This window comes from Gambusia affinis, linkage group LG22, assembly GCF_019740435.1.
Source record: "Gambusia affinis linkage group LG22, SWU_Gaff_1.0, whole genome shotgun sequence".
Taxonomy (NCBI): Eukaryota; Metazoa; Chordata; class Actinopteri; order Cyprinodontiformes; family Poeciliidae; genus Gambusia; species Gambusia affinis.
In genome coordinates this window covers 4,006,683-4,029,073 of record NC_057889.1, presented here as the reverse complement: position 1 = coordinate 4,029,073, position 22,391 = coordinate 4,006,683, and the positions used below count along the sequence as shown (strand labels likewise).

Genomic DNA, 22,391 nt, shown 5'->3' with positions numbered 1-22,391 from the left:
CTGTTTGTTTTATTTAGTGCATCCGCAGCGAAACGTGAACAAAGGAACAAAATGAGCAATCTGCTTGTGGATGTTTTCAACCCTGATGTGGCCTTTAAATATCCCCAGGTTACTCATTTAAGGTTATTTTAGTTCCTACATGGGGCGACAACGCACTGAGGGCTCAGAGCGAAGAAAGAAAGAAAATCTTAACGTTCAGCGCAAAGCAGCGAAAGTTACTGCAGGGCAGCCACTTTTATCGCGGTTTGAAGTTTATTTTTCTAACAAAAACATCCAGATTAAAGCTGCACTTCTTCACTTTTATTATCTTTACAAAAATATTTGGTAAAAAATTACATTTCATAGGTTCATTGAAGTTGGAGGAAAAGGAATTTCCTGCAAAAACAATAAAATTTTCTAGTTTTTTTTTTTTTTAAAGTTAAACCCCAAATTTCTCAGTACTTTCAGGAAACTTTTTAACTGTTATAGTTCAGTTAAAAAATATAGTTCTAGAAAATTTCTGATATTAATCTAAAAATTTCTGAGTGTTTTTTTTTTTTAGCAATTTTTCAACTTTTGTGTATTTTCTAGAAAGTATTAAAACATTTTTAGATTAATTTAACCATTTCTAGTTTTTTTTTTTTTTTGACTTTTTGGACGTTTGAGATTAATGTAAAAATTTCAGAATTTTTTTTTCTAGCAAATTTTTGACTTTTGTAGTTCAGAAATTTCCATTTTTTCAAAATTTTTTTTTTTACATTAATCTAAAGATTTCTAAAATGTTTCTGGCAAATTTTGTACTCTTGTAGTTCATAAAGTTTCATGTTTTGTCTACAAAATGTTGGAGATTAATCTGTAGACTACATCTTTTTCTGGCAAACTTTAAAATTTTGCAGTTCAGAAATTTTGGGGGTTTTTTCTAGAAAATTTTAATGGGTTTTTTTGTTGTTTTTTTGTTTTTTGTTTTTTTTTGCTAAATTTTGACTAATTTTGACAGAAAATTTACTCCTCTTTATTTATCCGTCTACAATGGGTCTAACACATACCGTACTGTTACTCACAGTTTTAAAAAACATATTTTTAATAAAGTCACATTCTGCAGCTCTAAGGTTTATTGACTGAATCCATTTTTTTCCAAGCATATAAATGAATCTTCTGAAGATTTACAGCTGAGCGTTTCTCCCACATTGAAGGCATGTTGAAGATAATTGATGTAAATTAGCATTTTACATCAATTTTCCCTTTAAAACAGCTATAAACGAACAAAAACAAGATAATTGTGCTGCTTAAATAAGCATTTATATGACACTCATCTCCAATGAGTGTCATATAAATGCTTCAAAGCTAAAACCTCTGAATGTTTTCTAATATAAATGGTGTCGGCCGGCAGCAGAGTATAGAAACTTTCAGCTGCGTGTGTGTGTGTGTGTGTGTGCGTGCGTGTGTGTGTGTGTGTGTGTGTGTGTGTGTGTGTGTGAGCGGCGATTCTCCGTGGACTCCGGCTGTAACTCAGATCGATGTTTGTCTTCCTCGCAGGAATTGTGGACACTCGGGTTAGGAGGTGCAGAGCAGGGAGCCATTTTGTTTATGCCTCTGCAGTAAATCACTATTTCTGCCGCTGCTGCTGGGGGAATAACTTACCGTCAGCGCCGCTTGTCCGGCCGTCTCACTCTGCTAAGCAGTTGTAACTTCTGCCTGACATTTTGAAAAAGTTTGACCTGCTGCCTGAGGAGCAGGACGAACGTCCGGCAGAAGCTGCAGCTCAATTCAGCTGTTCAAAATAACAAAGTCGCGCTTCGTTTTCCCTCCACTCTGTGTGGAAGAAAATCACAATAAAAAGATTTAGTTTGTGGTTGTAATGTGGAAAAAAGTGAAATGGCTCATTAGCTTTGCAACAGTGACCTTTATCTGAGCCGCCAGCCATTTGCTCTTTTATCCAAGTCTTTTAATTTGAAAATATTTTTAAGGAAAAGGGTAAATGTGTAATTATTGCTCAGCTTAGTCATTCCTGTGATTTAGATTTGATCGATTTGACCAAATGGGTGTAAAAATATGTTTTGTTCCATCAATGTGTGGATTTAATGAGCGCTGAAAGTGTTTGTGTTTTTTAAAAAGTTTCATTTTTATGGTTGAGATGATTAAAAAAAGCAAAAAGTGCTAAAATTATTTTGTTTAGCCTCTACTGTAGCATAAAGGTGAATCTCGGTTGGATAAAGATACTTTCACACTTCAATTTAATTAAAATCTTTAAGGTTCTTTTAATTTTTAAATTGTCAGTCCATTGTGATAAATCTTAAAGGAAATTACATCTGAAGTATCGTTTATTTATAGTTTCTTATTCATTGTTTTTGATTAAAACACATCATAATAAATTGCCTTTATTGCGATAAACTATAACATTTTTCTTTTGAAACCATTTTCAGGTAATAATAATCAAAAATCAATTCTCAAAAGTCAAACTTTAAATTCTAACAAACATTTAACTGGAACTGGGAGACATTTTAAATATTCAAAATAAACAAAACAGGAATATAAATAAGTTATAAAGTCTTTGTAAACAAAATTATATTTCCAAAAGTGTTAGTTAATAAAACAAATTTAAGACTTTTGTCATCCAGTTTTTGGTAAAAAGAGAAAAAAGTTAAATAAATGGAAAAATAAATTATTGAGTTCTTTTTAATTTATTATGCGATTAAATGATTTATTACTTATTGCAGCAGACCTGCTGCATCTTAAAACCAAACCTGGATGTTTCTAATGAGAAGTGTTTCTATAATCAGATAAATTTCCATTTCTCAAACATCAGGCGCGTTTTAAATCGACTCATTCAAATTAAAACTACCCTGATGGAAAACATCACCATATTAACATTAATCAGAGCCGTTGCTCTTTCCAGGAAACCAAAAGCACGCGACCGTTTGAGTGACCCCCCACAAGGGCAAAGCTGCTGCTTCCAGAAATACCAGCAAACCCACCGGTGTCGGCCCGGTGTTAGGGTTACCCTAGGGTTACCCTAACCCTACCCGATGGACAGAGCTGCGCTAAAGAGCTTCACTTATCCATCAGGATGTTCCCAAACACAGACGGCTCTTCTGTTCCCAAACACAGACGGCTCTTCTGTTCCCAAACACAGACGGCTCTTCTGTTCCCAAACACAGACGGCTCTTCTGTTCCCAAACACAGACGGCTCTTCTGTTCCCAAACACAGACGGCTCTTCTGTTCCCAAACACAGACGGCTCTTCTGTTCCCAAACACAGACGGCTCTTCTGTTCCCAAACACAGACGGCTCTTCTGTTCCCAAACACAGACGGCTCTTCTGTTCCCACACGCCCGCAGCCCCGGCTTGCTTCGGCTCTTCTAAATATTAAAATGCCTGTGTGTTTCCACGTCTTCCTCCATTTATCTTTTATACATTTCTGTATTTATTATTAGCTGCACACAATAATTGCTTGTAATATAAAACTAAAAACGGTAGATAATCCAAAAACTTTACTCTAGTAATGGGAGCAAAACTTAACGTATATATATTTTTTCTCTGAAGAGTTTTTTGTGGCACTAGTGGCTCGTATTTTTGTGACAGTAGGCAGACAGGAAGGAGGGGAAGATCGTCGGGAGTCGAACCGGCGACTTGCGCGTCCAGGACTGGGGCCTCCAAGCGTGGGGCGTGCTAACCCGCTGCGCCACCACACCACGCCCCAACTTAACATATTCTTACTCAAGTAAAAGTAAAAGAAGAAGTTATAAGATATAAAGTTAAATGGAAATTTTGGTATTTTAAGGATGAAAATTATGATTTAGATTTAAAAAATACAAACATACCAAAAAATGACTATCAGGCAAAATATTTTTTCCAAATAAATTTTTCAATAAAAAACTTTAAACAGAAACTGCAGTTGTGCATCTGAATCTTTGGTTAAAACTTTTTTGTTTTTCAGTCAGTGGGAAGAAAATCCAGAACTTTTTCTGAAGAGTAGAGATACTTCATAAAAAAATTACTCTAGTAAAAAAGTACAAAGTAGTGAAAATATTCCTGAAAGTAGTTTTTCAAAAAAGTTACTGAAGTAGAACTTCACATCAGACCAGGACTGGACTGGATTTGGCACACAGTGAGATTTCAGGTAAATGTGTTTAAAGCTGCAGAATGTCACTTTTACAAATTTATTTTTTCATTTTTGTTAAACTGTCACCATGTTGTGACAGTTTAACATGAGGCAGATAATCTATAAAAGATCTATCCTTTCCAATTCCTCCCACTTTTCAGATGAGCTGCAACAAGTAAAAAGACCAAAATCACACTGATCGGACATCTTTCCTGTGAAAAGCGAACAGATATGCCGACGTCTGATGAGAGAAGCAAAGATCAGGATCAATTGGTTCAGAAATCTGTGGTGGAGTTTGAAGAAGCTCCACCTGCTCATCCTGCTGCACCGTCTGTTTGTGTTTGTGCTGCAGGTAAGAGCCCGTCGCAGCAGTTCACAGCTGTGGTCCATACGGTAACTCCTCTGCAGGCCCAGATTTCCCCTGTGGTGAAGCTCATCATCGCTGTGGCCAAGTCCAAGTTCTGTGCACAGGTGGGGAAAAATGGGTCCAAACTGTCCCAGGATCAAATAATGACCCATTTTTGAGAGATAACCGTAATAATGCTCTTACCTTCAGGTTGGAGCCTGCAAAGTTTGGAAATCAAGTTAAAGAAAGTTTAATCCCATCTCTCTTGATTTAAATCATTTTCATTTCCAAATCACATTTTTAAAAGTATCCAAATTGAATTATTATTATTTTTATTTTATTTTTTTTGTAATATGGTGCTTTGTTTTTGACTCCACATGCATAAAATAACATCCAGATATGCTGATAGCAGCATTTTAACCAGTTCCCTGTGTTTTTCTCCTGTAGGTTGTGGTTTTGTGGAACTGTGACAAACCTTTACCTCCTCAAAATAAGTGGCCCTCCACCAGTGTGCCTCTCACCGTCATCGAAGGACAGACCAAGGTAACAGCTGCTGGCTTTGTGCATCCATTACTGTGTGGAAGTCGACTTCAAGCCTAAGCGATGAAAACATTTATCTGCACTTTAAAAAGATTCTTACTAAAAGGTGCTCCAGGAAATTAAACCTCAACAGTAAAGCCTCAAGACTTTTTTTAAAATACAGCCTTTCATACAAATACTCTTGTTCCTAAAGTTCAAACTTATATGAAAAGTGTCTCTTCTTCCATAAGATCTCCTTTTCATCTCCTGGGATTTGAGATTGTGCTTTAGGTTTTATTTCATGGTTTTGAGATGCTAATCGGAAAATCCTGGTTGATTGGGGGAAAATAAAACACCTTGTCACCATGGTTACACATCAAACAGATTGTCTGAAGGTATAAAAGTAAGAGCAAAAATCCTTTCAGCTGCACAGCATCCAAGGTCTAGAAAAATGAATAAATCAGAGCTAAGCTAACATAGCAACACAGTTCTAGAATAAAAAAAATATCTTTTGCTGCGTGATTCTATGGAATAAATTACAGTATTTTGTCTCTGTGGATTAAGTTAGCTGTTAGTTTTTATGGAAAGAAAAATATCTGGTATTTATAAAGGTATTTCAGTTAATTGTGTTTGTCCAAGTCTGAAATTTTATGTTGGTCTAAGAAAAGTTTTTAAAAATAGTCATGAGCATCATACATGTAAATATAATTGAAATTGGACAATCAGTACTCACAAACACAGATATTTATTGTATCTACTTTTAATTTACTTAAAGGGGACCTAAAATTTCTGATTGTACGCTTCTTGGACTTCCATTTGGTTCTCAAAAACAGACCAAAACGCTTAAATAAAAGCACCCCGCTGTTTTTGTGGTTTCCGGAAAATTAGCCATTTCAAAAACTTTCAAATTAAGTCGCCCTGCCCGTTACCTAGCAACCTCAGCAGACTTCTGCCCGTTACCTAGCAACCTCAGCAGACTTCTGCCCGTTACCTAGCAACCTCAGCAGACTTCTGCCCGTTACCTAGCAACCTCAGCAGACTTCTGCCCGTTACCTAGCAACCTCAGCAGACTTCTGCCCGTTACCTAGCAACCTCAGCAGACTTCTGCCCGTTACCTAGCAACCTCAGCAGACTTCTGCCCGTTACCTAGCAACCTCAGCAGACTTCTGCCCGTTACCTAGCAACCTCAGCAGACTTCTGCCCGTTACCTAGCAACCCCAGCAGACTTCTGCCCGTTACCTAGCAACCCAAGTAGTCTCAGTTTGGCCAGCTGGTTTTACTGCTGAATGCGACGTACAATGGCTGCTGGAAAAAATAAGTGTTTTGTTATTGACTTAACATCCACAAACCACTTGCTGGATTATTTTTGTTCGTGCAGGAGGCTCCACTTCTGCTTTTCAAAGATGTGCGTTTCTATACTGCACATCTGCTTGTAGCTGTTTTCGTGTGTGTGTGTGTGTGTGTGTGTGTGTGCGTGTGCATGTGTGTGTAAACGTTCAGATGGGCCTGCAGCAGATTAATTGGATTTAAAGTGACAAGATGCCCTAAAACGGCTCATTCTGGAAAAAGCTCAAACTGACCAGAATAAAATCTCATTATCTAAGGTTGGAAGAGTTATAAAATACATGTTCATTACATTTTTTGCTAAAAATCATTTTGTTTAAAGGAGCATAAGAAGTCTCGTTTAAAATGTTTAAATGCGTAAGGAAGAGAAAAGTGAAACTTTTTTTCCATTGGAAACAAATAAAAAACCTGCAGGCAAGGTTTTAAATGTAATCAAAGCTGCATATTTCCAATATGTCTGCCTTGAAACATACCAGGAGTCCTTTAGCAGAGCGGAGGACAGGATAAATGACAGTTTAGTTTGATAACCATCTGTCCTTTGCCATCAAATGTTTTGTTATTTCTGGGTAAAACAAACACTTAAAGCAATGAAGCTGAAGGATTCCAGCTTTTATTGTGAGCTATAGCAGCACAAATCTGCGGATATTGTTATTTGCAGCATAACTGGGTAATAGTCTTTCTTCAAGAACACCCAGAAGCTGAATAACCTCCCAGCTGTTCTGGGGTACTTTTACACTTTAAATTGTTCTAATTTTCTCATTAGTTGCGACCGTTCAGCCTCTGAAACAGCGAACCTCCCACGCGGCCTTTATGTAAACGTCTCTCTGTGTGCGGCTCTCGACTCGTCGGCTAATTGCTTCTGTTTGTTTTCATGTAAATGTCTCCCTGCCTTGAAAAACCGCAGCGACGTTTCCACGTGTGACAGTAAAAAGCCTCTTGCGGAGGCTGCGGTCCTGTAATTAGTCATGCGGTATATTGTCATGCTGCCAGGACAGATGCTCTCGGGTGTGTTTGCTTCAGTTTCTGTTTGCTCCTGCTGTAATAACGACAAACACGCAGAAAGTGCCGTTTGTCTCAACAGGGCGCAGCGGCACAGTAATTTGTTGTTGGTTATGACTGTTTCTACTCTATAATGCTGAGTGTTATACTCCATCAGCAAACCTTTACTTCTTCTCTGTTGTCGGGTTCCGACTTCGCTTCACTCCGCTGTTTTTAATCTGTCAGATCAGCTGAAAAACAGGAGCCCAGACTGCAATCACTTAGCTGCAGCCTCAACCAACCCTGAGGCCCGGTGACTTTTTTAAACATTGTTTCAAGGAAAACGTCAAATCAAAACATATTAACTTCAACACAACAGAATCAGTGGGAGTTTCATCCATAATTTAGCATGGAAGTGATCATAAAATGTTCATTATTAAAGAAATGATCACTCTTAACACTGCAAACTGCCAATTGATGTCAAATCTGAAGAAGTTAACGAGATGAAAGCAGATATAAGCTGCTTTCAAATATGCAGAGAGGGAGGGAGTAAAGGAGGGGGAAGAAGATAACAGACCACTGAACTGCCGGAGGTATCGGATGGATCTTATCTGAGTCCAGAGGCAAAACGCACCGACGCCGGCCGGAGGGAAGCAGTGGGGGTGGGACGGTTACCCGGACAACTGCAAAACCGCCGTGGAGTTTGATTCGGCTCATAAGACGTCTCAAAGCCAGCATTTACTGTAGCAAGAGCAAAATGTCTGAACTGGTGAACAGAAACGACAACAAACACTGAGGACTGATAGAAATGAGTTTATGATGTGGTTAAAGATAAAGACGCTGGACGGCGTGAATCCATTTTGTCTGCAAGGGATGTTTCCTTAAACAAGCATTAAACAAAGTTCATTAAGTTTAACATTTCTTTCTAAATTCTATTGTATTAAAATAGTTAACACACAATTTATTGCATATTTAATGATCCGTCTTTTTTGTTCTGGGCTGCTGATTGTTTTATCTAGAAATCAATTTTTCACATTTAAAATATCCAATAACACTCTAAAGTAGAGAAAACCTCAGCAAAAAGTAAAATTACGTCATTTAGTGAATTTGTGCCAAAGTGTTTGTCTTCAGATTATAAAACGCTTTAATCCCAAAAAATAACCTCAAGGTAATTCTGTAATGTGAAATTGCTCTTCTGCTTTAAACTGACGTGTTTTTAAATTTCATGTTTCAGGAAATGTCTTGATAAATTTGAACTCTGCATCCAGCAGCTTAACAATCTAAGATGATGAGCTGTGTGATACTTAGAGACATAAACGATTTTTGCTAAATAACTCTTAAAACCATTTCCAGGAATCTGACAGCAGCTAAAATGAAGATTAATTTAATTGGCATCAAATCTTGGATAATTCAAGATGAAACCGACAAATATTAAAACAGCAGCATGTTTTTAAGGCTCCTGGGTGAAGAAAAGTGCCGTCGAACTCAGCCTGCATGCTCATGCATCACGTTGGCACATGTGAAATAAACTAAACTGACTTTCTACTTTAGGCTTCTTAGTTTCCTTTTTATACATTAATAATGTTGCAGCTGCAGCAACAAACCTGCACATTACATCATGTCCACTAAGGTGACAACCGAAGTAACAATAATTTGTGTCTGTTTGTGTATTTTAATGTTTTCTTCAGGGTATTTTAAGCCTGGTGGGCCGCCAGGTTTTATTTGTCCCACCAGGCTGAAAAATCTTTAATTTTTCTTTTTCTATTTTGTCCTATTTTTTTCATTTCATTCACTCAATAATAAATATGAATAGTTCATATAACTATGAAATGCTAAGTTATATGTATTTAGTAATATATTATTTAATTATTATAGTTTGTTTTTATTAATATTTTAACTTTATTTCTTTTTCTTGCCTCACCAGTAACACGTTACTATAGTTATATGTATCTATAGTTACACTTATAGTTTTTCTGAAATCAATTTTCTTGCCAAATTCACTTTATTGTACAAGAACAATAAAGTAAGTTGAAGTCTAACTAAAAGAAATCATGAATAAAAAGAAGAAGAAAGTATAAACTTCCCCCTATTAACGCAATGAGAAAATTGGCTATTCAACTTAGATTATTAGATATGTTTCAAATACACAACAACACATCAGCTTATTCGACACCATATTGCTTCATCGTAAGGATTTTTAAGTTTCTTTAAAAACCAATAAGAGATTTATTAATTGTTTTATCTTACTGTCAAGATTTTTCCATAAATTGATATCTTTAACTGAAATATATCATTTCATTGTCCAGGTAGGTGGAATCAACTTACTCGCTCACTCTCTGGTTACCTAGCAACTCACTCACTCATTGGTTACCTAGCAACAACTTGTTGAGCAACTGGCACAGCAGCAGTTTAAAGTTTTTGCCTCGTAACTGGTTAAAACTAAAAAACAACAATGTGGAGTAAAAACTGCAGATAAAACAGGAAATGTGACGTCAGCAGTTTGGCAGCATTTTACCAACATCGACTGATATGAAACGCTAATATGGTGCGAAGTTTTTCAACCAAATTCAGCGCACAGTAAAACTGGTATGACAAACTTTATTTAATTTAAAGTTAACAAAACAATCAAGTAAATAGTGTTTTTTGATTTATCTGGAAAATTATTTAAGGGAAGCTAAAAATTAGCTAATGTGCTAAATGAAAAATTAGCTTTGAAATTAGCATCTAAGGTTTAAGGATGCAGTACAGTGAACAATCAGTGAAGCTTATCTTTACAGTACAGTTTGTAAATTAGATAAATGTGAAGTTAATTTACAAAAATATTTTTAGTTAACTGATTTTATGTTTGTTCAAATTAATGTATTCAACATTTTTTAGGTGAGGAACCAGAACTTTCCTTTCCCTCAAACATCAATTTTTGTCCCTTCATTTGTTCTCCAAACAAACAGTTGAATAATTCATGCTTTAATTACGAGTCAGTAACTTCAGCGGCCATCTTTAGGCTGATGGATCTGGGTCCACAATGTTTCCTGTCAGGCGCTGAATTGATAGTCACACAAAAGCTATTAGGCGCGATCGACAGAGCCACAGCTGGGGGTGAAACAACTATTTGTTAAGTTCAGGTTTTTTATGTCTCTCTACTAATAATCATTCAAAAATGAAGTAAATGAGATTTATTTGACCTTTTAAAGCTGCTTTGTGGGGCCTGTAGTTTTTCTTGTTTTGGATTCATTAGACTACATTAATGTATGACGGTGTGCGTTTTTCTCTGCAGACGATGAGCAGTCGTTTTTTCCCGCACAACGACATCATCACCACCGACGCCGTGCTCAGTCTGGATGAAGACTCTGTTCTCTCAACCAATGAGGTGAGTTATTGATTAAAAACCAGAGAACTTAGACACAAATACTTCATCTAGAAAACGAGGTGAGGCAGCCATGCTGTCGGCACACGACGCCACTAGACACAGATTACGACTTGTGAATTAATCTCTTCTTCAGTCCTGTTAGCGCAACGTTTTCCCACCCAACAAAGGAAATATAGTCCCACAACTTTACAGGAAATTATTAAAAAATAAATGAATTTCAGTAATTCATTCAAAAAGTAAATGGTTATGGTAATGTTATAGGCTGCACAATCACAAACTGGATAAACTGAAAAGCTAGTTACGCTAACCGTAAAACATTAGCCCTGCTAACACTAAAGTGCTACACTAACTCAGTATTTAACAGAAGCTAATGCTAAAGTGTTAACTTCAATTCAAATAATGTCAGTTTAAATGTCGGTTTTATTCCAGTTTAACGTTTTTAAGCTTCTACACGCTTTTTGTTGATAAATTTAATTTACTTAGCTTAGCTTAACAATCTTCTGTTTTGTTGGTTGTGTTTGTCCACAGTTTAACATTTAAATTTCTGTTGCATTAAGCAATATAAAAAGCAAAGTTTGAACCAACATTCAACCATTAATCCTAAACATTAGTTCTGCTACAGCTAAAGCACTGTACCAACATGCTAATTGGCAGACGCTAATGCTAAAGCGCTAACCTTAATTCCAATTATATCTTCCCTTTAAAAACTCCAACCTTTGAGCACCATTTTAATTTTGACTTCATAATAAATGTTCTTTAGTTCCCTTACTCCTAGAAAAATGTGAGAAAAGGAAATGGATCTGCTGTGTAAACAGTCCCCCACTTCAAAATAAAAGCATGGATATATACAGCTAACTAAAGGATACTTAACAGTCGATAACCAAAATGTCATCATACAACCTAGTAAATTAGTGTTTTAGGATTTATCTGGAAAAAGGAAAAGGAACGTAAGTTAGCAAACATGCTAAAGCGCTAAACTGAAATTAGCAGATTAGCATCAGTGTGCCTACCACTGCAAGCCTTAATTAATACAATTTTGAAAAAGAAATATCTGATATGTATCACTCAGTAAATGTTTGTATCATCACAATCACATGCACTAAAAAAAACAACAAACGAACCAAAAGGTATTTTTGACATTCAAAGTGAATGTTTGTAAAACAATATAAAGCTGCAAGTTAAGAAAATACCTGCAAACCTTTATTTTTAACGTAGACAGGGAGGTAAATTATAACTACAAAAGGGTATTATAATAAAACAAAACCACTCAAAGCTTTTTTTTTTGTCCTTTTCCCACTATGATCTCTGCCCCAGTCTCACTTCCAGTCGGTACCTTTAGTTGTCAGCCAGTAGAAGGAGGAGGTGATACCTTGACAGTATTGATCCATGCTGAAATGGCACAAGCCGTCCACGTAAAGTCATGAATAATGATCAAAATAAATAAATTGCCTCCCGCTGCTATGCAGTGCAGCAACCACTCAGAGGTAAACAAAAGTGTTTTGCTTTTAAAAGGAAGCTTAACCTGCAAGAATCTGGTTTCTTTTTCAAAATTCCTGTGTTGATGACTTTAAAGATGGAAGAAAAACCTGAAAAGAGAAGAAGAAATGGTTAGAAATGGAGAGGAAGGAGAAAAGATGGAGCAACTAAAGGAACAAAATGCATGGCAACAATTACAGCTCAAAGTAAAAAGCCGGCTGAATAAGATTTAATGAAAAACAAAGTGGTTTCATGGAGTCAGGAGTTTTACCAGAGCCATTACCTCAGCGTCTGTACCATTACTCTGTCAGACCACATAGAGTATTTTTGATTAAAGTCTCAGATGTTGTTAACACAGAGGATGAGAAACTTCATTTAGGACAATTTAAATAACCGTGAGTCGTATCAGTATCTATTTTAAAGTACAATCTGATGTGTTAGAAATCAGCGAGTTTAACAAAAACAAAACAAAAATCACCAGCAGATTCTCCAGCATCTGTGTTCTTTAATCGAAGTCAATCCGATTAATCGTGATGAATCGGTTATTCAAATAATCCCCAACTAATTTAGTAATCAGTTAATCATTAAAACAGTCGATAAATTAATCTATAACTAAAATAATTGTTAGTTCCAAGTGGGAGCAGCTGCTTTCTTCCTGAAAAAAGGAGAAACAAGAAGCTAATCAGAGGTGGGGAAATCTCTAATGCGCTCACTGATTCATCCCTCCTGGTGCCCTTTAAATATGGTCAGGGAATATTCTGAGCGGAGAGAAACACGTCACCTGATTGAACATTACGCCTTCATTAGCATTTTTCATATTGCATTATTTCAGCCAAGCTTGACTTTGCCAGTTTGCTGATTATGTTATTTCAGTTAATTAAATGAGTTTTGTTCCACCAGGAGAGATTAGAGGAAAAGACAAAACAGACGCCTCTCATTCGGTGCATGCATGCAGGAATCGGTGCAACTAGAGAAAAACTGCAATTAACCTGCAAATGTTAAATTATACGTTAAAGTTGTTGCAGCTTATGTTTTAATTTCAATATTTACTTCTTTACCTACTATTTAACCAGTAAATCCAGTAAATATTTTTTCTAACTTTTATTGATTTAAGACTTTATTAACCATCATTTCAATCAATACAGATTTTGTTCTGCTTTTGAATTTTAAGTCTCAAAAAGTAAACAGACTGCAGATTAATGAACTTTCTCAAAGTCAGTTTTCCTGTTAAAGAGAAGAAACTTTTTTGTGCCTCTTGAACATCCATTAACTTTCTATTTTTCACACATTTGCTAATAATTTCTGACTTTTTCTTAATTCAAACTTCCACGCTGAAGACAAAGATTTTATGAAATTTGTGGTTTATTTCTGTTGAAAAACGATGAATTTAAGATGGAAAGACAACATCTGTAAACATTTATTCATCAAAAGTAAATCAACAGCAGTTAAAGCTGAATTTTACTAATCTAAAACATGGGCTGAATGATTATGGAGTTAGCATTTTCAACTAGCAGCTGCTATGCTATTCTTACTAAAATCACAGTTTTCTTCTGGATTCCCATAAAATTCTGATCCTTAACTCACAGGCTGCTAATTTAAAATATGTATTTTTATTCAGCTATTATCAATAATCCCATTGGGATTCAGAATATCTTTAAAACAAGACTTGTTAAAGTAAAAATAGTGTTCATTAATGATTTTCCACTGAACAACTGGTGCAAACCAATAGCAGCTATTGCACCAGTAGTAAGTTCTCCCAAAGGTTATTATAGTTAACTAAACTAACAAACTGAGAAAACATTTCCATTCATTGAAATTAATAAAAACAGTAATTAATGGGGAATAACTATAACTAACTGGAACTTCAAAGTGCCTTTATGAAACTAACTAAAGAAAACTCAAATCATAGATTTAACATCCAAAGTTTTGCTGTTTTATTAACGTAAAATTGACTTTTTTCCCCAGACAAGCAGTTTACGATTATAAATGATGATACTTCATAATCAACACTTATCCTAGTGCAAAATGCCGGCCGCAAAAGGTGGGAGAAAACACCAAGGTCAGTTGGCTGTGCAACAAAAATTTAATTCATTTTTTGAAAATTGTATCTTCTGTTGAGTATTCATTACCCAACACTTGGACCTAAAAATGAACCAAAGCATGAAAAAACTAATTCAAACTAACTGAATTAGACAAAGAAAATCAATGAAATAAAAATACATTTTAACGCCAATTCTTCTAAAAGCAGAAAAAAGTTGAGATTTTGTAAGTTTATTCCAAATAAATCAAATGCCACAGGCTCAATGGTGTCTCTAAAAGAAAAGCAGTGAAAACTGAAGCAGGTATCAGAGATTTCATTGCCTTGTGCTTGTCTTATCTCATGACTTTGGACACATTAAACCCAAATGTCAGGAGAGATTTGAAACAGATCTATTGCTAGATTGACCCTCTGATCCGTAGATCAATGTCGGCCTTGTAGAACCTATTAGTATGTATAACACAAAGTTGTACTTTTATCACTTCGTACGACATCTCAATGACTTCTGTGTTAAATCACAGCAACTGAGCTGCTTTCATTGCAAATTAACAGACTAATCTTTAATGCCCCAATAACAGAAGTATGAATAAGAATAAGGAGTCCTGTAATCTGTCACTGACGCACCATTTTACCTCTTCATCACCGAGGGGAAAATTAGATTTGCATGATATTATTAATCCTTTCAGCCCGGCTGCGGAGACGTTTTGACGCGCTCAGACTCAACCACACGCGCCGCCAACGCACCAATTGATCGGCGGCTGCATTGGGAGCGGCAGCTGCAACCTTTCTCTCGGCTTAGCGCCGCTGCTTTACAGTAATTGCTCACACGATTCATGACAGAAGCCGCAAGGTATCACTAAAGAACATCCACTTTCAGGGCTCTCCTCCCCAACGCCGGCTCTTCTTCCGTGCAGTTGTGGTAATTAATTTTCTGCCCGCTTCCCCAGGTGATGTGCGCGCGCCGGTGTCTGTGTAGCCAAGTATTTCATTATGTGCTGATCCCCTTATTCTCTGGTGTGTCTGCCTGCGTGTCTCAGTGGTGCTTTTGAATTCAAAGGAGGGTCTTTGTCAGGTGGATCAGACTCCTTCAAGGACGGCCAGGTGCTCCACATAATCCCACATAAGGTTCCTACTTTACTGCTGTGTTTTTGTCATTGATAGGAATTTAAATATTGTTTATCTACTTTTGCAATCGTTTTGTCTTTGGGGTGGGAGGGTTTCAGTATGGTGAAAAAATTACAAAAGACAAAGAAATTAACTTGAGTAAATAGATTTGAGGACGTTGCCAATTAAAGACCTTACAGGTGAAGCTTTACAGTTGAAGTAAATTCACAGTTTTATTCTTCCATTTTGCTTTCTACTGCTTCTAAAAACAGACCAAGTGCTTAAAGAATTCACCCAGCTGTTTTTTTTAGCAACAAGTTGATGTTTCTGGTCTCTGAGAAATTATCTGTTTCAAAAACCTCCAAATGAGCAGGCATTGACCCCTCACCCGGCAACGCCAGCAGAGTTCCGCCCGTTACCCGGCAACGCCAGCAGAGTTCCGCCCGTTACCCGGCAACGCCAGCAGAGTTCCGCCCGTTACCCGGCAACGCCAGCAGAGTTCCACCTGTTAACACAAGCTTAGCTCCAGCACGTTTGGTCAGCACTCTGTGCCCTGTACAATAGACACGTGCTTTATTGTTCACTTACCTTCCAGAAATAACTTGCTGCATTCTTTTTGGTCATGCAGGAGGCTCCACTTCTGCTTTTCAAAGCTGCACCACTGTAGAATTGTTTGCTGCCATTTTCATGTGTGAGTGTAAATGTTGAGTTGGGGGTTGTGGCCAAAAGTAACTTATTTAGATTTAATGTAAAAAAGGGCCCTAAAATCTAATTGTCTAAGAATGATTTAGTGTAAACATGTTTTGTGTAGCCCGTTGTCTTATCCTAACTTGTTCAAGGAATCAAAATAAATCACTTCTAATACATCTGGAAGCCACCGTAATCTTCATAAAATCACTGATGCTACTGGAAGTACGTGGAGTTTTAGCATTACAATATTTATACTGGGAAAATAAAACAAAATGTTGAGTTTCATCATTCACTATCAAAGCTTTAGCTCACATTAGAAATTTTGAAGTTGGTTGACTTCACGTTGAAATAACACTTGTCACAAACACCCACCTGCTGCAGGTAAAGCACCGACAACTAATTCCCAGAAACTCCACCTGAACAAACCTTACCCTGTCATATCAAACAGCTCCCGCCTGATTCAACTTTATAGTTTGCTGCAGATTTTCTCACATCTATGAAGACGGTTTGACAGATGAGAAACGTTCTGCTCAGTCACCTGTAGAGGCAAAGCTACATTAAGAGCTGCAGTAACTTCTTGAGGAGTGAAATCATTACTTTGCATTTCTGTTGACAGCTGGCTCCAAATCTTACACTGTGCAAAGCCAAAGTGCCAAAAGAGAAAAACGAAAGCAACTGCTGTGATTTCCATTTACCCTCAATTTCCTTCTCTTTCCACTCTGGCTGTCTTTGCTTTTATGCTTCCCCAGGTGGACTTTGCTTTTATTGTATGGCAAAGTTTTCCAGAGCGGATTGTGGGTTATCCGGCGAGGAGCCACTACTGGGACAGTTCCAGATCACGCTGGGGCTACACCTCCAAGTGGACTAATGACTACTCCATGGTACTTACAGGAGCAGCTTTTTACCACAGGTACAAAGCGCTGAATGACTTCCAGCTGACCAGAAAAAGCCCTGCACTTATTTTTATTCACAGAATCCTTCTCCTTTACTCAGAATATGCTTCTAGGAATACAACCAGACAAGAAAATAGCATGTAATAAGATTCATACATGTCTTTTAATTAACTATTTGCATGTATTTCTGTATTTTTTATCTAAACCACGGGTGTCCCAAGTGATTGACAGCGCTAAGACCCGCCTCTGGGTAGTTATTTCCCGGATGTCAGCTGTATGTTGGCTGTGCAGACAGATGCTGCCCATTGTTCACAGTAAAACTCATTCTGTCATTATTACTGTTGGCTCTTTGGGTTGTAATTGTTCTGCAATCGGCTCCAAGCCAAACCTTTAAAACATCCACCTGACAGCCACATTAACCGTTTTCATTCATTCACTGGGCTCATTTTCTTCACTAGAGAATTATGTGAAACAATATAACTGCTCTGTTATCTAAAAGTGTTTAAAATGTGATACTAGTAATGAAATTTGAAAGACAAAAAGGTAAATTGGAGCATGTAGCAGAGCGGTAAATTGAACAGCCGAGAGTGTTCCTCTCCAAAGGGATTTCAGGCGTCTTGTCTCGCAGATAAACGGCTTTCTCTTCGCTCCATTGTTTGGATGCTGAATGCACCTCCTTAGTTCTTTTGTTATTTCGACTCTCAAATGCCAACAAAAGCAGACAACACGAATTAGAGATGGTGTGTGTGTGTGCGTGTGTGTAAGAGCGAGCGAGTGCAGACCTTGGCAGGGAGGTAAAAGACCTGACAGTGATCTAGTGTTCCCACACTGCGAGAGCAACACAACAGCTGCACTGAATTTAAAAGAGCAGAACGAGGAATCCAGAACGCTGAAGCTCTCCTCACTGTGTGCATCAGATACTACCACTTCCTGTTCACTCACTACATCCCAGCCAGCCTGCTGACCATGGTGGACCGCATGGCCAACTGCGAGGACATCCTGATGAACTTCCTGGTTTCAGCCGTCACCAAGCAGCCGCCGATCAAAGTCACACAGAAGAAGCAGTACAAGGAGACCATGATGGGCCAGGTGACGCAGTTTCACTTAAACATTTACACAAGAACACAAACACCCAACACACTAGATTAATTACTTTAAAATTACTTGATTAACTAATAAAGTCAGCTTAGAGCTTCTTTTAGTGTTGTAGTTTGGCCTCCATCCAGCAAAGGGCGCTGCTGCTCATCCATAAGAGGAGCCAGTAGACACAGAAACAAAGATGGGGGAGCCATGCCAGAAAGGAAAAGTATGAAGGTGTTTTAGATATATTGTAGATAGAAAACGAAAACAAAAGGAGAAATACATTTCTGCCAATTTTGAGTTTGATCTCAGAAATCTTCTAGAAAAAACTTTGACATTTATGCTTAAAAAGACAAAACAGTAGCCAGAAAAAAAACCCCAGAAAATTTGAGTTTATTTTCAAATTTTCCAGAGAAAACATTAAAATGACATAAAATGTAAATAAAATGATCTTTTATCAATTCTTAAACTTAGAAAAATGTTGAAATTCGGTTTTGTGTGCTGTAGAATCAAGTCTTTGTTCTTAAGAAGTCGAACTGCTGATGTTTTATCCTTAACCGTGAAGCACAATTTAACACTTAACGTGAATTTAGAGACCAGATCACCAAAATGACTTTAAAAGTCTTTGGAATGCAGCAGAAAGAGACAAAACCTGCAAAATGAATTGAAAAAGAAGGTTTTGTTTGCAGAATATTGGTAATAAATTAATATAGGAAAGTTAAGATGAAGAACCAGAAGAAAAAAAATGAGGATTTGTTTGCAGTTCAGGATTTACTGAACAGCAAACACATTTGTATTCAAGGATTCTGACCAAATAAAATACTGGAAAATAAATATATTGAACTCTATAATAATGCCATTGCCAGCTACCGCCATGCTATAAATGTTAAGGTCTGTGCTGTAAATCATCCAGCGCCTGAAGTGGAGACTGATTGCAGCTCTAAGGCGGCACAAACTCTGAAAGATTTAAAAATCAAAATGAGTTGGCAGCAGATGGAGTCAGAAACACAACACTCTATTTATCATTAAACAAGTCAGGAAGACTGTTTTCTTCTTCTACTCTTTAACGAGCTATTGAAATGTTCCAGGTCAGTTTTCAGTTTGAAGGTCTTCCAAATTAAAGTTTGTATCCAGTTAGTACAGTTTACAGTTCAGATAAAATAAGAACTACATTCCTGTGAAGATTTAAAATGGGCTGCATCATTTTCATTCACATTTTATGAAAAGTAATTTTGTTTTTTGAGGCTTCATAATTTATTTTATTTATGGCTTTGGTTGTGTTGTGTTTTAAATTTTTGTTAAATTATTACTTTTAAATATTTTGAATATCTTATCCAGTTCCAGTGTTGAGCGTTCGTATATTGGACCTGCAGTATTATGACATTATTAATGCTTGAAAATGGTCTCAAAACAACAGTGTCACTGTTTATGGCAATAATTTATGGGACAAGAAAACAAAATCTGTCATCATGATTGGCTTACTAATATCCACGGCCAGTTATTTCAATGTTTTGGTAGAAATTAAGATTTTTACATCATTCCCTCCAGTTTCCAGAGAATTATATTAGAAATTACTGCAAAATCAACAAATCCACGCACTTTTTTGAACTAATACATAATTGGGAGTCTATTGCAGATTTTTCTCAAAAATTGTCAAAAACTTTCTTACTTGTACTACACTGTTGCCTCAGCCTTAATTGATGTCAGATTATAATAAAAAGTCTAATTTATCGTCATAAATAAATATCACAAATATTTCCAGATTTGTACCACAAAAACTTTGATTTCTATTACAGAAAATCACAAAAACAATCCCAAAATTCTGGACAAGATGTTCAATTTTATTTAATTTTGAGGATTCGTTGATATTTTAACAGTTTGTGAACAGGTTTTATCAACACATTCTGGCACAACCGGCCCTATTAGAGCCTTCATGATCTGGATTTGGCCCAAAACAAAAATGAGTTTGACATCCCCGTCACATAGGAAACCCAACATGTGCTGTGTGTGTGTGTGTGTGTGTGTGCGTGTGTGCATGTGCGTGTGTGGGTGTGGGTGCGTGTGTGTGCGTGCGTGCGTGTGTGTGTGTGTTGATGTAGCCAGCTCAATGTCGGGTTCTGATTGATGGCCTGACCACAGGCAGGACGATGACTCTGCAGTATGAACTCAGTGATTAATGTCTTAATTGTGAAGGCAGCACAGCAAACCAAGATTTACTCCCGACTTCACTCATTTTACTTTTCCTGCCTCTCAATTGTTGATTTGTGACTTTGCTTCAAGCAACGCAGGCGAGACATTTAGCACCAAGAAGGTAAAAGTAGCTGAAATGTTTGGGAAACTTTGACCAACAAGAGCAACTTCAATGAACTGACGTTGAGGGGTTTTGTGTTTTTGGAGGAAAATGTTGATTTGAATGCCAAACCGCGTCTGTCACTTGATTTGTTGGAGTTTAATTATCCTACATGACCTCCAGCAGCCATTGGATCAATCTCCTCATCCCAATGCCAAAGCTGATTCTGCTTCCCTCGAGTTTCCCCTCAGCTGCACAATCTAATAGAGGGCCTTTCAAATTCAGGAAGAAAGTATAAGACCTTAAATGCTTGTATCATTTTCAGACTTCTGAAGAGGATCAGGGGCACAAAAACTGTTTCTTTTTTTTCACAGAATTCAGATTTTATTAATCAGAATTAGGATTTCTATAAGAGTTGAAAGGTGGGTTGTATTGGGTTTGGTATTGGGGTTATAAAAACCTACACTGCAAAAGTACTTGCACTCTTTAAACATTTTATATTACAAATACACCTATGTCTCCACATACTTGGAACGTCACTACTGCATAGGACAAAATTTTATTTCTACACCAATTTTAATCTATATGCATTTTTTTTATCTGACTTTTGACTTCTCATTCTCCCTTTTCTCTCTTTTCTCCTCTCCACTCAGGGCTCCAAAGCATCTCGATGGGCTGACCCAGACCATTTTGCTCAACGACAGACCTGTATGAACGCCTTCAGCCGATGGCTGGGCTTCATGCCTTTGGTGCACTCTCAGATGAGGCTGGACCCCGTCCTATTCAGGGACCAAGTTTCTATACTGAGGAAGAAATACAGAGACATTGAGAGACTCTGAAGGCAAAACTCTCTCAGAAACTCAGAGCCTCATCTGGAACATGGGCGGTTCTGGAGGACTAAAATGAACAAACAGAATGGGGTTCTATGAGAAGAAAAGTCTGCAGGCAAAAGATCAAAAAGTGGAGTACATGGAGGAGAAAGGACTGCTTGTTTTTATGGAAAAGTGTGAGGAATATACGGCGGAGAAACAAGCAAGTATGCCAGTTAGAGATATATAAATGATCACCCACAGCATTAAAACCATCAGCGTTTTATGGACAGAAGAGGATCAGGGACACTGAGAAAATAAATAATAAATAAATCTGAGTTTTTTTCTCATAATTTTGACTTTAATCTTCTAAGATCAAAAGTCAAAATTTTGACTTATTTTTCAGAATTAACCTTTTTCTCCAAATTTTGACTTTCAGTCTCGGAGTAGTCAAAATTCAGAAAAACGAGTCAGGATTCTATGAAAACTAAATCTGAATTCTTATTGGTCAGAAATTTGACTTTTTATATCAGAAGATTAAAGTCAAAGTTCTGAGTCAGAATTTTTAAAAAAAGTACAACCAGAATTTAGACTTTTCTCAGAAAATGTCAACATTCTGAGAAAAAAAAAATCAGAATCCTTTTTTTTCCCAAATGGTCCTGATGTCCTCCCATAGTAAGTTTCTGTTCTGCAGTCATCTGGAAGGAAAACCTCAGATTTATGCAGTGATAAATTATGACCAGTAACAGTTTTAATCTTGTGGCCGATCAGTGTATGTGAATGCAACAAAACCTAGACATATTCTAGATATTTGCAATCAAAGACAAAAAATTTGAATGATTTGAACAAAGTTTACTGTGAAATATGTTTAGGAGTATTACAGGAATGAAAGGTTCGTGAAGCTGTGTACAGAAATCACTCAACATGGATGAAACTCAGACTGTATGCCACTTGTATACTACTGTAGATTGTTGGCAGCAGTTGCTCGCTGTATGAAGCCAATAAAAATGAAATAGAGATATTATATAGAAGAAAAGGAGTTGTCAACTTTCTTATTTTGTGTTTTTTAATTTGTTTCCAAACAAAAATGTTCCATCTTAAGCCTTTTAATGCCAACTAGGTGTAATGCAAGTGAAACAATCGGGGGGGAAAAAAAACTATAGCGGATATGAAATTCCCAAATTCAAAAGGGCTGAAAGCAAAACAGCTTAATATGTAAGAAAAAACATGTGTATGTAGTGAGATCCTGTGAAACTATGCAATATTCACAGTTTGCACATATTTGAACTTCCATTTGGGTTTCAACTGCATCTAAAAACATCCCAAGCTCTTAAAAAAAACAAACGCACAGACATTTTTTGACAATAAGTTGACATA

General features: G+C 36.9%; 1 protein-coding gene across 5 annotated transcripts in view; it reads left to right on the top strand.

Annotated features, from left to right (window-relative positions):
- LOC122825094 (exostosin-1) overlaps positions 1 to 22,050 on the top strand; it is a 215,388-nt gene extending 193,338 nt beyond the window's left edge. For 4 of the 5 annotated variants that reach the window (XM_044106170.1, XM_044106171.1, XM_044106173.1 and 1 more), the window contains 6 exons: positions 4,433 to 4,551; positions 4,874 to 4,969; positions 10,542 to 10,634; positions 16,692 to 16,852; positions 17,753 to 17,924; positions 20,859 to 22,050. In XM_044106170.1, coding sequence (XP_043962105.1) covers positions 4,433 to 4,551; positions 4,874 to 4,969; positions 10,542 to 10,634; positions 16,692 to 16,852; positions 17,753 to 17,924; positions 20,859 to 21,044 — 827 coding nt within the window. In that variant the 3' untranslated portion in view covers positions 21,045 to 22,050. The remainder of the gene's footprint in view (positions 1 to 4,432; positions 4,552 to 4,873; positions 4,970 to 10,541; positions 10,635 to 16,691; positions 16,853 to 17,752; positions 17,925 to 20,858) is intronic. The other variant, XM_044106172.1, reaches the window with a different exon arrangement.
- Positions 22,051 to 22,391: the final 341 nt, after the last annotated feature.